We start from the raw sequence: 15,851 nt of genomic DNA on the forward strand, positions 1-15,851 counted from the left end.
CCCCCCTCCTCACCAGCTGCCTTTGACCCAGAAAGGAGCAAGTGTCCAAGCAGAGGCTTGGGCCAGACCGTGTGGTGGTCGGCAGGCTGGTCCCCACACAGCCTCAGCCGCATGCAGACAGAAGGATAGTACGGATGTGCGGCTTTTCCCAGCGACGCCTTTCTGGGGGTGCCTGTCTGGATTCATCAGTCATCAGGCAGGAGCAGATGGAGCATGGGGGCCGCTGAGGAAGAAAAGTTTCAATTCTCCTGCGGGTTGCGACCTGCTACTGTCTGGCCCCGGGTCCCCTCCTGTTCTTTCTGGGAGGCACCATCCTCCTGTCACAGGTAGCAAGGCCAGCTCCCCCACCTGCTATGCGGTTTTTGGTCTCAGTCTAGCTCCTCCCTGAATGGTGGGGGGGGTCTGGGGTACAGAGGCTGGCACGCAGCGAGTGTAAGAGGCCTGTCACAAGCCAGCCTATCGAATGTGAAAGCAATTAAAGCCACCAGCAGTGTTCGCTCCAGGCGGGCCTCGGGCAGCAGGGGAGCTGCCACAACACATCTCACCTCGACGCCCAAAGACACCCGCCCTGATCCTCCGCGGCTGTGCTGGCCACGCTGGACCCTCTCCCGTGGGGCAGGGGCCAGGCCTCGTAGACCCTCCCGTCGTTGGAAAGCTGCTCGGTCACCCCTGCGGCATTCCAGGCAGCCTGGACTAGTTCCAGTGGGTGCCTGGCATCCTTGTGGTGTCAGGCCAGGCAGGGGTCACCACAGTGGGGCGTGGGGCTGCATGCCGATCCCCGTGGCCAGCCTGGAGACACTGCTCACCCCAGCCAGCACCCCTCCCCTTAGACCCCAGCCTGTAGGGGAAGCGGTTCCAACAGGGAGAGAGTAAGAGAAGGGGCCAAGTGCCCCCAGCCCCAGAGGCACAGTGTCCAAGGAGTTGGGGGACCCCACAGGCAAGACCCTTAGTCATGACACTGAAGCTTGAAGGGCATGCTGGCAGGGCCAACCACTAGAGGGGCTGAGGCCGCTAGTGGGGAGAGGGTGGGGGGAGCTAACCCAGCCTGAGGGTAAACCACCGGTTGTGCCCTCAGCCATACAGGGTGGCACCTGGACTCCAGGCCAGGGAGTGGACAGGCAGATGACCACAGCAGGGAGAGGGCACGAGATGGGACTGTCGCCCTCCTCACTGTTGGGCTTGGCTCCCCACCTCAGCCGGCTGTATCTCGCCCTCTGACTGCTGGGGCTCCTGCTTCCGAGCACTCCTTGTTCCCCTTCTCTTCCCCACCCTCCCCCTTGCCAACACCCCTGGCCCCCTCCTTGTCTCTGCCACTTGGGTTGGCCCTGTCTGCCCCACGGCCCTCTCTCCGGCCCCTCTCCCAGGCTGTCTCTGCCCACCCATGGGCCAAGGCGGCCTTCCCAGGGCGGGCGGTGATGTGTTCTCACTTGTGAGGCATTCCTGTCAGAAGCACTTAGTGTACAAATTAGCCTCTGCCTCCCGCCTCCCTCTACACAGCTCTGGGCGCTGGACTGACAAGGCCGGGCTCCCGGCCCTCTCCCGCCTGCCCCAGGGCTGGGGCGCCAAGCCCATGTGCACCCCTGGCCACCCACCCACAACCCAGCAGGGGGGAGGCCGCCGGCTTCTCTCAAGGACCCAACCTGATCTGGATGGGAGCACAGAGGGTGGGGTGCACAGGGATATATTGGGGGCCAGCACCTGGGTCCGCCCCCGGTGTCAGGTCCCTGTTGAGAGCCATGAGGGACGGACTGGAGCCATGCAGAGGCTCTGCAGCCCCACCCGCTGGCCAGCCTGCCACTCAGGCAGGAAAAATCGGCTATGACAGGCCCAGGAAGGCCAGGCCCCGGGAGCCCAAGGGGCAACGCACACAGCTCCTCTTCCAACATATGGTTGCTGTCGGCCTGGGGCGTTGCTTGGCCAGTGCTGGCTGAAGCTGGGTGGGGGCTCAGGGGCTCAAGCCACTCATCTCACCCACCTGGCCAGGCTGCTCCCTCAACGATCCAAAGGCTCCTGCTCCAGTTCGCATGCCGCCCACCATGGGGAGCTCACTCCCACTGCAGCCCCTCCATCACAGCAGTCTGGGGCACACCGAGTCTCCACACCCCACGCCAGAGTGGGGGCCTGGTGCGTCCGGGGGTAGAGCACACGGGGAGGGCAGCTAGTGGGAGGACGCAGGACGCGGCACATTTGAAGTGGGCACGGGACAGTCTGCTGGCCTTCTCGGGTCCCTGGTATCAGAAGCCTCCCCGCTGGGCCCCTTTCCTCCCGGTGGGCCAGCTCTGGCAGCCCCTCACAGGTTCCCCGGGGACTCCCAGCCCTCCGTGTCACTGCAGTGGAGTCGTGAACATGTGCTGGGATCCCCATCCACACAGACACCCAGCCCCATCACCGGCTCGGCCCCTCCCCTCCACCCTGCTGTGGGCCCCAGTGCTCTTGGGAGCAGTGACCTCAGGTATGACCCCCTACAGCCAAGCCCTGGGCCCACCCCTCTCAGCCTTGGCTCCCTGAGGCCACCTCGAGTGGGCAAGGTGGAAGGAGTGCCAAGGATGACCCATGCTCTGGGCCCCAGGGGCTTGTGGACACCAAGGCTGCCATATGTCCCAGGGCTCATCCGGGAGAGGGTGAGCGAGCCATGGCCATCACCTGCATGGTGTGACCCCTCTCAGGGTCTATCAGACCCTGCCTGGGGGCTCCTGCTGCCCCCACCCCCCACTCTTCTATCCACTGGGCAGGCTAACTCAGTCCCTACCCCTGTCCTGGCAAAAGCTGTGTGTGTACACTGAGGGGATGAGACAGGCCTACTGGGCACCATGCCACCGCCCCCTGCCTTCCCTGGGCCCCCTGTCCGTTCTACCCCCACCCCCACCCCCAGACACACATTCAGGCACTAATGGAGGTGACAGCGGGGGGCTGTGGGCAAGTTGGGCAGGTTAATGGCCAAGATGAGCTCTGGCTGAGGGCAGAGGAAGGTGCTATGGGTCCCCACACCACCCTGTTCCAGGACCAGCTGAGGAGAGAAGGCTGCTCCCCAGGACCTGGTGCCAGAAGCATCCAGAGACTAAGTAAGTCTCCACCACCCATTCTGCAAGTGAGGGGACATAAGCAAGGGTTCCAGGACTCAGGGCAACATAGGGACCAAGCCCCATGCCACGGGGGTGCCTGTCACTGCCTGAGGAGACAGACGGCCTCCCTGGGCCCAAGTTTGCCCCAATATGTGGGGTGAGTCCCACTGGGCAGGTTATCACCCACCCCCACACCCCACTTGAGTGGAAAGTGGGACAGGCCCCAGGCACAATGTGTACCAGCTGTGAGGGAGCAGATGTGCCTGGAGAGCCTCGAGCAGAAAGCACAAGGGTGTGGGGGGCTGGCGCTGATGTCCTGGCCTCGCCTGGTCTCGGATGCTGGGGACGGTCCTCTGTGCACCTGATGGACTGGCCTGACACATGCACAGGCCCCTGGGCTGCAGCTGCAACCGAGCTCCCAGGACCCCCACCACCACCACCCCAGGTAGCAAGCTTGGGGCCCACTTTCGCCCCTGCACAGACCCCGCCTGGAAGCCCAGAAACTTACCCAGGTCATGCCCCTTGGGTGCCGAGTTCCTCTGGAGGCGCTGCCATCTCTCTGCTCACCCAAAGTTCTGGGGGGGGGCGGGCGGGACGGCCACAATGGCAGCCACCATGGCTGGTGCTGAACTCACTTTCCGTGGCCACCTCCTCCTTTTCCCAGAGCCCAGTCCTCGTCTCTTCCCGGGGGCTCCTTGGTCACCTGACTTCACTTGCCCGTTCACTCTGTGTGCTTCGAGCAAACTTTCTAATCCAATACCTTTCCCTCCCCTGAATGATGGCAACAGCCTCTAACCAGCCCATCCGCTGTGGTGGCAGCTGTGGCCTCTCAGAGGGGTCAGCCAGTGAGGGGCAGGGAAGCACAAAGCTGTTTCTGGGACCACGTGGCCGAGATCGGGGATCCCCACTCACACTGTCTCAAGGTGACCTGCGCCCACTGCCCTCTCTGGGCAGTGCCTGTGACGAGGGGCCCGGGCCTGGCTGGGCACGTCCTGGGTTGGGTTTGTGTGCAAAGCAGCAGGCCTCCTGGCCCCCACTCTCCACAGGACTGCTGGCGTGACGGCTGCTCAAGCTGTCTCTCGGCCCGGAGCTGCCTGCACGGTCAGCTGGTCAGCCGGGCCAGGCGAGGCTGGCGGAGAGGAGAAAGCGGGCATGCTGTGCCACCCACTGCGGCCCTTCCTGCTCGTGGGCTTGATGGGGAGAAATGGAGCGCCCCCAGTGGCATCAGGGAAGGTGGCGCTGGAGCAGAAGGGAGACCGGACTGCACACTCACCCTCACATCAGTGTCTTCACACTGGCTGCCCCCAGAACCTCGGGACCCTGTTCCTTATGAACACGTGTTGGTTGAACAAGGACACCTGTGCCAATAACTGGGCCATGGCTTGTCCCCCTCCTGCACAAATTGGGAAACTGAGGCCTGGCTCACAGGGCCCAAGACATGCTAAACTCTGGGTCCAGTTCTCTTTTCCCCATTCGAGATGGGACACCCAGAGGCCCCTAGAGGGTACTCCTTCCTTCCCCTACATACTCCTGTCCCCCAAACTGAGCTGGGGATACTCCAGGAAACCTATAGCTGAGCCTACAGGGAGAGCCAAGTGAACTCTCACGTGGCCCTCTGTGCCTCCACGGAGCCAGCCTGGAGCAGCACTCCCCTCTTGGGCGGCAGATCCCATACCCTGCCTGAATGGCACCATCACACATCTCCGGTATTTTCTCCTGAATGAGGCAGATTTGCTGGGAGAAACATGGCCTGGCTCTGTCCTGGCTTGTCTGTGTCTGTGTCCAGATGGAACTGGCTGGCCAGATGAATTTCCATGAGGACCCAGCTGAGAAGCAGTGGGACCCCAGACTTAAGATTTGATATCTTGGGGAACAATGTGGAAGCTGGTATAACCTGGGTGAGGCTGGGAGCAGCTCCGGACATGGGGACATTAGCGGGGAGCATGGTGGGTCTGTGGATATACAAGCCTCTCTCTGGCCGCCCCCCTCCTCCCCCTCCGCAGGCCCTCCAGCAGCGGAGAGGAGCGCAGACAGAAGGTGGAGGGCTGTACAATCTTCCTGGGGCACCTGCCAGGGGAGTGAGGAGTCTGGGCTGGGACTGGAGGAGGTGGTAATGCTTTCAGGAAGTAGGGGGTGAATGTATGGGTCAGTGGGAAGGGCAAGGGCTTGGGGGTGCAGTCCATTCAGCCTCCTGTTTGGAGAAGAGGAAACAGCACTGGAGGCATGGCTTGGGCAGGCAGAGCTGGCCAGAAAAGGATTCTTGTTCCACTGTCCCCCCCTGGGCTGGGCTGCAGCACACTCCCGCCCCAGGCTGGCTCTGTTCCCCACAGCACCCCCTGTCCTGGGGCTTGGCCCCTAGGCCCTGGCTCAGGCAGGCAGCTGTCAGGGGCCAGAGCCCTGCCCTGACGGATGAGTGCTGACGGCCCCTCTCCATGTGCCCTCGGCCGCTGACACCCCATCACACCGCTGCGGGGACCCCGGGAGACCTGCAGCCTCTGCGCGCACCCCCGCGGCAGCCTGCAGGCGACGGGGGGCGGGGACGGTGCCAGGCGCCCCGCATTCGTCTGTACACCTGCGCCTCCTCTCTCCTGGCTCCTCCGCGACGCTGGCTGCCCGTCCCTGGTGGTGCCACTGGTGTCACCGGCCACCGCTCCATCCAGGAGTTCCCGGCGCCGCGGGACGAGCTGGGCAGGTCCTGGGCGCGCCAGGCTGGTGAGTGCGCGCGAGGGGGTGACTGTGCGCGGGGGGAGGAGGAGAGACGGGGCTGGGGGACAGCGGGTCACCTGGGGTGGCCGAGGGGAGACCGCAACCTGCGGCCGCTCTCCCCCGCCCCCGCGAGCCCGTGTTGGAGGTCGCAGCGCCCCCCGGAGCCCAGCGCGTGGCGCACGCGCGGCCGCTCCTGCCGCCAACTTCAGTGGGTGCGAGTCGGCGTCGGGGTACTCGGTCGGTGGCGGAGGCTTCGGGGACTCGCTGCCAAGTGAGTGACTGCAGACCGCGCGCGCGGAGGGGCGGGGGGCGCTCCCAGCACCGGGCCTCAGTTTCCCCCGCGGGAGTCCGTGTCGCTGCCCCAGGGCCTGAGCCGGTTTCGCGTGGGGTGGGGAGAAAAGGGTGCCGGGTAGGGAAGGAGCGAGAAGTTTCTGCCTGGTCCTGGGGGCGACGCGCAGACTTCACGGGGCGCCGCGGGCTCCGGCCAGGGCGCAGGTAGGGTGGGCGCGAGCTTCAGCGCAGCTGGCCAAGTCCAGGGGCCGCGTGGGGCCGGGCTGGGCGCGAGGGCAAGGGGAGGGGGCGGGGTGTGTGTGGCGGGGGGACTCGGGGAGTATCCCAGACACTACTTTCCCCACTTCCCGGCGTCCAGGCTCCGCACCGGGAAAACTGAGCGAAGCAGCCCCATCCCTATAGGAGGGCGCCCTCCAGGGCAAGGCTGGGGAGGGCAAGGGTGAGGGGATTGGGGACTTACGGAGTAGCCTGCTCACCCCCTCCGCCCTACACCTTGTGGGGTGCTCCGAGTCCCAAAGGGGCCAGCGGGATGGGTGAGCTGTAATCCCTCGGTGGCTGGTGGCTGCTCCAGGAGCTGAGCGTCCCTTCTCCCCTCCAGTTCTCCCCCAGACAGGGAAAGGTTAGTGGGATCCGGGGGTCTGGGCTGGCACAATGTGGGTGCAGGCCCCTCTGGAGGCATGCACCCAGTCACGGGTTGGGACACGTGTGCAAATGAATGTGCCTTTGGATGCATGCGGGTGTGTGCTGGTGTCTGGGGGTGTCTCACGCTTGTGCACAGCATGCCAGGTGGGTGTCAGGCATCCTCTGGGTCCCTGTGCGGCCAGCAGCTGCTGAGATGGTTCCTGGACAAGCCCCCCACTCGCTCCTCCTGAGTCCTGGGGCCCAGGAGGGCACCCCCACCCCCCACCCCCGAGTCCAGGGACTGGGCTGGGAGGTGAGGTGGGCGGTGGCACCAGGCAGCACAGCTGTGTGGCTCCCAGGGCTGGGTGATCGATGGCCCCAGCACAGCCGTCTCTGTCTCCCCAGCATACATGCCCATTTGTCATCTGTATCTTGGGGGGCTGGGGGCTGGGGCCTGCCTCTACACCCACCACTAAGTCCAGGGCAGTCTGCAGCCTTTCGGGGAGCCCCGAGCCCTTTCCTGCTCCCAGCCCCCTCCTCCCAATCCCTCACCCCTCTTGGAGCCCCATCCCCTCCCAGATGTAGACATCCACAAACTGCTCCCCTAATCTCTGCTTACCCTACCTTCCACGTCCTGGCCTTGACCGTGCTAACCCCCTCTCAAAGGCCTCTTCGCATGGACAGCCTTCTCTACCGCTCTGGCCGTCCCCATCACGGGGGTGCCCACCCAGTGTTTGAGAGCGGCAGACATGACTGCCTGCCATGTGCAGAGCCCGAAGGCCAGCAGGGAGAAAACCTGCTCTCTGTGGCTGCCCGGCTGCCCCAGCCCCCCTGCTTAACCCACTGGCCATCCCTGAGCCCTGGGGAGCAGGATGAGTGTGTCCGTCCGCCTCCATGAGAGTGTCTGTGACCATGTGTGTAGCGTGCATGTATGTGTGGGCACATTGCACCTGAATGTGTCTGAGTGTCTGCTCGCACCCCGCCTGCGCTGTGAGTGCATTCATATGCAGTTACCATGCCCACACGGGGTGTGGTGGGAGTCCTGTGTGCGCTGGTGCCGGACCCCATGAATCCTGGAGGTCCGCTCTATTCCGACTTGGCCCAGCGGTGCAGAGGTTGTCCCTCCAGGCGCTGAGTGAGAGCTCGACTAGAGCCTCATACGTGAGTGTGCACACACTCTCCTGGCGCCCCACGCAGGCACACACCGGGGAGGTGGACAGCCCAGGTGGTGGCCCAGATGGAGTGCAGAACGGCTCTGAGGGAACATGCAGGGCATGGGAAGAGGAAGAGGTCTTGGCCGAGCTCGGCAACTGCAGGCTCGGCTGCTGACCTGCCCGAAGCCACCCAGATGGAGCCAGGCTGAGCAGGTGGCTGTGCTGGGGGGCCATGCTGTGACGTCCACGCCCCCCAGCCTGGCCCACCCCGCGTGAGGCTGACCCCCTCAGAAAGCTCGAGTACCCAGGAGGAGCACACACTCATGCGTGTGCACATAGAGGCTCGAGCCTTCTGCCGGCTTCTCATCTCAGTGGCTTTTATCTCAGCTTCCTGGCACAAGCAGGGGGTCTTTGCAGGGGAGTAAGACAGGAAGAGCTGATGGCCCCCAGGACCAGGCCTGGTCACACCAAGCTTCTTCCAGTCACTCACCAGTGCCCGCTGGGTAAACAGAAACAGGTCTGGATGGAATTACCCCAGAACTGGGCCTGCTGGGGGCTCGCTGGGCCTGAGGCAGAGATAAAATACAAGATATCTAGTTAAACTTAAATTTCAGGTAAACGACAAATGCTTTTTATAGTATGTTCCAAATATTGGCTAGATTATACTTTTAAAAAAAAGGGTTTGTCATTTATTTGAGTCAGATGTAACTGAGCATCCTGCATTTGTTTTTGTTCTTTTGTTTGTTTTGTTTTATTAATCTACACCCAAGGATCTTTTTCCCCATAGATTTTTAGAGAGAGTGGAAGGGAGGGAGGGAAGGAGGTAGAGAGAGAGAGAGAAACATCCATGTAAGAGACACACATCGATTGGTTGCCTCCCACACACGCCCCGACCGGGCAGAGATGGAACCTGCAACCCAGGTAGGTGCTCTTGACCAGGAATCGAACCCGAGACCCTTCTGTGGGGGCCGACGCTCTAGCCACTGGGCCCCACCGGCCAGGGCTGGATACCTGCATTTTTATCACCTACACCTGGTGGCTCTAGAAGTGTGGGTGGAGAGGGACTGAAGGGGGAGGTGGGGAGGGTGTTCGGGTCCGAGCTACACGTGAAAAGGCCAGGGAAGCCGAGGCTCTGGGAGGAGGCAATGCCATGCCCAGCTCTACCCCTGGAGCTCTGGGAGCTGACCGAGGCACTGACCAGGGCCCCCTTGTCTGCAGGTGGCCATGGTGCCGTGGCCGGTCCACTAGCAGGCTGCCATGTCCCGAGAGGTGGCGGGCTCATGCCGCCTGGGCTCCGGGGCGCGGGCACGGGCACGGAAGCCCAAGAAACCCCACTACATCCCGCGGCCCTGGGGGAAGCCCTACAATTACAAGTGCTTCCAGTGCCCGTTCACCTGCCTGGAGAAGTCACACCTGTACAACCACATGAAGTACAGCCTCTGCAAGGACTCCCTCTCGCTGCTGCTGGACTCCCCCGACTGGGCGTGCCGCCGGGCCCCTGCCACACCCCGGCCCCTGGAGCCCGCCACAGACTGCCCCTCTGACCCCACAGAACCCGGCGGGCGACCCCGACGGGCTCGGCCCCCAGATGCTCCCGCCACGCCCGACCTCGTTGTCACTGACCTCTCCCTGCACCGCTGTGTCGGGGGCCCCAAGCCAGGGGCTGAGGGATCCCCAGGGACACCACCCCCTGCAGCCAAGGACGCCCAGAAGGGTGTGGGCCTGGGAGGGCTCCTGGCCGAGTCATGGAAGCCAGGGCTGGGCAGGGGCCCCAGGAGCATGGCTGTGGTAGACTCAGCTGCAGTGGGCCCTGAGAGCAGCGTCCCCTGCTACCCTCCGCCCACCTCCAGCGAGCTCCCTGAGGCCCACAGCCTCCAGCTGTCCCTGCTGGGAGTCAACTACCCCCTTGGCCCCAGCCTCTTTTCCTACCTGGGGCCCTCCCTGGCCACGGCAGCCCATATGCCCTTCCTGGGCTCGGCCAGCCCCCTGCTTCCCCCAGCCTCTGCCTTCCCCGCCCTGCAGCCCCTAGAGCGCCCCACCCCTATCCCCCGCCTATACTACCCTCTGCTCCTGGAGCACAGCCTGGGGCTGCAGGCAGGCAAGGCTGCTGCCCCTGCCAAGCCCCCTGCTCCTCCCAAGGGACCCCCTGGGACTCCGGCCCCCGGGCTGTTAAAAGTGCCAGTACCTGGGCTGGGTGGGCCCTGGCCCTGTGGTGCCCCCAGGGACCCAGGGCAGGAGGGAGGGCTGGAGCTGGCTGCCCAGAGTGACCCCAAGAGGAAGCTGCCCCCGGGAAGCAGGCTGGAGCCCCCGAAGGCTCTCTCCAGCTTGGCGAACTTTGGTTCCCAGAGCAGGTAGGTGTCAGGGTTCCCCAGTCATGTTGGGGGGTGGGTTGAGGTTGGGGGAGGAGGGCTGGGCCTCTGTTCTGACTTAGTGTCCAGGAATATGTGCTTCCGGCCACAGGGCGGATACTGAGACCAGAGAGCCAGTCTGTCTGTCCTTCCGGGGCCCCGGGTCTCTACGCCAGGGAGACAGACTGCACAGGGGGCACGAGAGAGAGTGGGGCAGAGGCTGGGGAACTGGGGGGCAGCACAGCCTTCTGACCGGCTCCTACTCCCTAGCCTGCGGAATGGCCCCTCCGTGATTCTCTGGCCTGAGGACAAGGAGCCAGGCGACCCTGAGATCCTGGGCCCTGTCTCCCCCCTGCCCCAGCAGCCACCTGGTCTGGTGCTGGGGGGCCCTGGGCATGTGTGTGAGGACCTGACCCGGGCTCTCGGCGACTATGCTAGGGTGGAGCAGCGCCTGGGGCAGTTGGCACCTGCCAGGGGCCTGGCCCCACGGCCTCTGCGGGAGCAACTGGGCAAGATCCGCAGGGAGCTGCTCACCATCCACCAGGCGCTAGAGCAGGCCGTGCGGCCCCCAGACGTGCCACTCGACCTCTCTGTGAAACGGACGCCCTCCAAGGTGCCCGAGGTGTCCTCAGGGTCCTGGGGGCAACCAGAGCTGGGTTCTGTATTGGCCCAGGGAGCCCCTGAGCCACCCAGAATGCTGGGCCCCACAGTGGCTGAGCCTTTCTCTGGCCAGACCACCAAGTGCGAGGCTGACTCCAGTGTCCCTCCCCCGGGGCTCCCCCTCCAAGCCCCAGATGACCCTGTCATTCCTGGCAGTAGCTGGGGCCCCCGTGGCAGGGCTGGGGGCTCCTGGCCTCCCGAGGCTGCCTCTGGCCTGCAGAGCCCCCCAGGTGCCGAGGTCTGAGCACAGCTCCTGCTGCCCCCTCTGTCCGTAAGAGACAGAGGCCCTTCCCCAATCCCATGCACAGCACCTGGCCCCCTGCCTGCCTCAGCCCCAGGGGCTGACACCTGGGGCCTGCCCAGCATGCCCGTGAACAGACCCCACCCACCACGGCCGCGGCCTGTCTCTGGGGCCACACAGGGACAGCAGAGTCGCGGCTTTTTATTGATCACAGCTGTGGACATTAAAAGAGAAGCCACCGTCACACACCCTGTCTGAGCCTCCTCTTTCCCTTGCTGCTGCACTCTCACCATCGGAACACCTTCCCCCCCGTGCAGATGGACCAGCCATGGCATCCGGGCAGGCAGTGTCCTGGGCCGCCTGCCGGGTGTCCACCTTCAGACCCTGACCTGCCTCCTGTAGACTGGGCCCTCCCTGGAGGGGCAGAGTCTGGGGATAGAGTGGGGGGCTTTCCATCGGGAGGGGCCGAGCAAGGAGAAGCAGGTGCGCATCAGACCAGCGTGTCAGCACATTGGTGGTGGGCAGGGCCTCCAGGCATGCCTCCAGCCCCTGTGTCTGGCAGGGCAGCCCTGACGTCAGACCCATGCTGGGGGCTGCCGCCACCGCAGTTGAAAGGTGCTCCCCACATTCTGTGGCCCAGGGCTGCTTGCCCAGCACGGCCTCCACTGGGCCCCTGCCAGCCCCTGCAGCCATGATAGGCATCGGCTGGCCTTCACAGCTCGCTGCCTCCCTCCCAGCACGACCAGGCTGGACTTGGCCTTTCCCACAGGCTGGGGTGGGGGCAGGTAGGGAGGGGCTCCTAGGGGACCCTTGGACCCAGCTAATCACTTCTCTCCCTGGGAATTGGCCCGCTCAGGAATAGCCCCAGGGAAGGCAGTTCCTGCCTGCGCCCGGCTCCCCAAAGCTGGACCAGCCGGGCTGGGGCCAGTCGGAGCAGGACCTGTGGCTGCCCCATTAACTGTACGGGCAGCAGATAGCATCGCCGCCCTCCCCACCAAGGGGCGTTAAGAGCCAGTGTCCAGGGGGTGTGTAAGCCAGCCAGGCGGGGAGAGCTGTGAGTTGCTGACAGAGGCTGACCCTCCACCTTCCAGGGGCTTCCCAGGGGAGCCGCAGGGGACTGTGGGCTGTTAGGAGTGTCCAGAGAACCCCCAGGCCCTGAGCCTTGGGCCTCCCATAGGCACCTGTAGGTGTCGTGTCTGCTGCTCCCTGATTTCTCATCGCCCACAGGGCAGACATGAGCCTGGCCCTGTTGGGGGAGGTCACCCCAGCTTCACCGGTGCAGAAATGGGAACAGAGAGACAGGACCCAACCTGCCCATTGTAGGGGTGGGGGGACAAGATGGACCCCTGGAAGTCCTCCACCTGGACTTTGGTCCTACTGGGGGACAGGTGGGTTGGGGGGCGGGTGGGGCCACTTCATCTGCAGGTATTTGCTCAGAGCCTTCTGAAGAGCGAGCCCATGCCTGACATCGCAGAAGGGTGTGGGGTGTGGACGGCTGTGGGGCCTCCCTGGGGAGGGGTTGGTTGTGCTAACCATGAGTGGCATCCAGCCAAGCGGGGACAGCAGGACGAATGTCCCAGAGGCCAGGGCAAGGGCCCCAGGGCAGGAATGTAGCAGCACTGGGAGTCCCTGGGGTTTTGCAGCGGAGTGTCAGGGCTCCGTAGGGCCCAGTGGCTTCTCCTGCCCCCTTCTCCTTGCCCATGTCAAGGTGGCCCCTTCCCCTCCCTCAGGCTCTGGTTTCCAACTACAGAGGCTGCTGCTGGAGCAGGGTCCAAAGTCTCCCGCACTCCCGCTGGCCTCCCTGGGTAAGGGCAGGTGGGGAGGCGTAGGACAGGACCCTGGCCTCATCCCTCAGCGGTTGGAAGTCTCCAGGGACTGTGTGGTACCAATGGGCAGGGGCTTGGGCTGTCCCCAAGAAGGGTCACTTTCCCTGCCTAAAGGAAGGAATGGTTTCATGGGCAAGTGAGTTTGAGAAACACTCTTCATCTGTCACCCTCACCCCCATCTTGGGACATCTCAATGCCCACAAGCTCATTCAGGTCTCAGAGCAAAACCCATAGCAACCTTCATGGTCCATGTCCCCAGAACCGTATTCCAGGTGTCATGCTGGGAAAATAGGGCCTAGAGACACAGCTGGCTGCTGGCTTTGCGGCCGAACCAGGCTCAGGGCCTGGTGGAGCTGAGTTTGAATCCAGCTCCCTCCCCCACCGCCGCCCCCACCTTCACGCCTCAGTTGCCTCCTCCGGAGAAACAGAACTGCCTGGAAGGGCACAGGGGAGCTGAGGCAGCTGCTGCTCAGTACACCGCGGGGCATGCTTTCTCTAGCGGCCCCAAACTTGGCCCAACAATAGTGACTTGGTGGCACACCACCTTCTGGCTTCCTACTCTGACCTCTGGGCTTCCCCACCAGCTGGCCAGCTGCCCCCCAGGACCTTCACCTCACTCTGGACCAGTGGTTCTCAACCCTTTAATACAGTTCCTCATGTTGTGGTGACCCCCAATTTCATTGTTACAAATTGAACGTAATTAAAGCATAGTGATTAATCACAAAAACAATATGTAATTATATATGTGTTTTCCGATGGTCTTAGGCGACCCCTGTGAAAGGGTCGTTCAACCCCCAAAGGGGTCGTGATCCACAGGTTGAGAACCGCTGCTCTGGACCGTCCTGGAGACTGGGCTCACTCCTAGCTGCTCAGGCAGATCCCAGTGCCTGCGGGGCTGAAGGGGGCCCAGGGTCTGCACTGCTCCCTGGGTGGCCTGCTCCCTGCATCTCTGTGCCGGGCCTTGAGGGACCCTCTGCTACCACCTGTCCTGCCGGGCGCCAGGGTTCGGGGACTTCGTGCCAGAGGATGTGGCTGTGACAGCTGCTGCACTCATGGTGGTCAGTGAACTTGTCCACAGGGCTGTCCACACACTCCAGCACACTTCCCAAGTGCCCACGGAACTGGGTGATGGTGGGCACTTCCTGGGCCCTCGGGGGCTGGCTGTGGATGCCCTTCCTGGTAACAGACCACGTGCCTGGAGCTGTACAGAGCTTCACATTGGCACCCACTTTGGAGCTGCTGGTCCCAGCCTCCAGGCTGGGTCTGGAGGGGCCCTGCTGGGTGGGCCTGGGGTCTACAGGGACTTTTTGTGAGTGAGAAGTTTGGGGATGCTTAGCTGTTCCGAAGTGCCTGCCAGCCACTGGGCTCCCTGGGGGGCCTGATGGGCCACAGCTTTGGCAGCCTGCTGGGTGTGGCCACTGACTCAGAGGGTAACGTTACTGTGGCAGACAAGCAGCAGTGTCAGGCTGACCCTTTCCCTTGGGCTAGGACAGCCTTCTGCATGGTGCTCAAGGGGCCGGGGAAGCCCTTGGGCATGGCCTCTGTGCCCCAGAGCCAGCTCATGGTGATGGACGCAGGGGCCAGCTACATGCAACACTCATAGCTGCCCTGACCAGGTGGGCTCAGATGGCAGCAGCCCCCTCACTGTGCATGGGTCCAGCCCTCAGGCCTCCAGATCACCATGAGAGGCAGAGTCCTCCAGGGCCACCAGCCATATCTTCCTGATCCTGCACATTTGCTGAGCACCTAGTGGGCCAGGCCCTGGGCTGGCCTCCTGTCTTCTCTGGGAGAGAATTCAGACTTTGTCAGCAGCCACAGATCAACTGCCTCCCAGTCTCCAAAGTTGGGTCTGCTCCATGCCCCAGTTCACCGTGCCCCAGCGCTCACCACTCCCATGTCCACTCAGGCCCTGGCCCTCTGGCTCGGGGCCCAGGAGGCCTAAGCTGTGGGACCAGCAGCTGAAGCCTGGAGATCTTTGGCGTGTTGGACAAGCTGCCAGCACTTATCCAGGCAGGATCTCCCACCAGATGCCCCAGTCCCGGTCTCCTAATCAGTCACAGGCAGGCAGGGAGGGTGCGGCTGGGCTGGGTGGCCTGGACAGGGGTGCGGCTCCTCATAATCCCCATCCTCAGAGACGCCCCAGGTTCCGAGCCTCCTGCAGCCTCTCGTGGCCCAGCTGAGGTAAGGGGGTGGCAGAGGAGGGGCTGCCCTGCATGTCACCTGGCTGGATTGGGAGCCCTCATGGCCCTGGCCACTTCTCCCATGTGACACTATCTCACAGGCTGTCTGATCATTCGTTTTCTCCTCTGTAAACCAGGACCAAACAGCTCCAAGTTCCTGGGTGGAGGTGCTGGGAGGGTTCCAGGCAGTGGTCAAGTCTAGGAGAGCCTTCCTCTGAAGACAGATTCCTGCTACTTAAAAACAGCAGGGAAAGGAGGCCCCCAAACGGTGGGAAAGTGCGGGTGACTGAGTCTGATGCCCAGACAGGCTCCTAGTGCCAGCAAGAGGTCTTCAGGGGGAGGGGACAGTGCCTGGTCCTGCTCCTGAAGGCTGATGACGGGGTGCTCCTGTCTATCACCAGGATATTGGGGTCTGTAGTTTTTAGGCCATTCACCTCTGATAAGGTTCCCTCCATACGTCCCAGCCCCTGTGGGCGGGGGCATTAAATGGGTCAATGTAAAACGTATGCAGGGGGTGCTCAGTAGTTGTTGCTACTGGTGTTAGGGTATTATACCCCAGAGCAGAAGAGGCAAGGCCCACTCCTGATGATCAGATCAGATGCCTGAAGCCTCTGGCTGGTCCTCCAGGGCCCAACTTCCTACCTAGCCCACCTGTCTCTGGGGCGGGTGTGGGGTGGGTGAGAAACCAGTGTTCAGAGGGGCCAGCCTGGGGTGGGGAGGCAGCTCTTTCTGGAATTAAACATGGGGTATAGGTGTCCTTTC

General features: G+C 63.4%; 2 protein-coding genes across 5 annotated transcripts; both read left to right on the top strand.

The window, feature by feature from the left end:
• Positions 1–5,389: 5,389 nt before the first annotated feature.
• On the top strand, positions 5,390–11,329 carry PRR35 (proline rich 35). 4 transcript variants are annotated; one of them, XM_059692538.1, is made up of 4 exons: positions 5,390–5,774; positions 5,902–6,039; positions 9,053–10,185; positions 10,453–11,329. In XM_059692538.1, exons 3-4 carry the CDS (start codon positions 9,092–9,094, stop codon positions 11,084–11,086), a joined length of 1,728 nt encoding a protein of 575 aa, XP_059548521.1. In that variant the 5' UTR covers positions 5,390–5,774; positions 5,902–6,039; positions 9,053–9,091; the 3' UTR covers positions 11,087–11,329. The 4 variants fall into 4 exon arrangements, with proteins under 4 accessions (XP_059548521.1, XP_059548522.1, XP_059548524.1 ...); XM_059692539.1 differs by lacking the exon at positions 5,902–6,039; XM_059692541.1 differs by lacking the exon at positions 5,390–5,774 and having other exon boundaries at positions 5,812–6,039; positions 10,621–11,329.
• Positions 11,330–14,037: 2,708 nt separating this feature from the next.
• Positions 14,038–14,512, top strand: NHLRC4 (NHL repeat containing 4). The gene is given in 2 exon segments (XM_059691937.1): positions 14,038–14,207; positions 14,209–14,512. Coding segments are annotated over 2 exon segments (474 nt in total).
• The last annotated feature ends 1,339 nt before the right edge of the window (positions 14,513–15,851 follow it).

The sequence above is a fragment of the Myotis daubentonii genome, chromosome 4 (genome assembly GCF_963259705.1).
Source record: "Myotis daubentonii chromosome 4, mMyoDau2.1, whole genome shotgun sequence".
Taxonomy (NCBI): Eukaryota; Metazoa; Chordata; class Mammalia; order Chiroptera; family Vespertilionidae; genus Myotis; species Myotis daubentonii.

Coding starts and splice junctions, on each gene's coding strand:
- PRR35 (XM_059692538.1), top strand. CDS start 9,092: ATGTCCCGAGAGGTGGCGGGCTCATGCCGCCTGGGCTCCGGGGCGCGG. Junction 10,186..10,452: donor AACTTTGGTTCCCAGAGCAG/GTAGGTGTCAGG, acceptor CCTACTCCCTAG/CCTGCGGAATGGCCCCTCCG.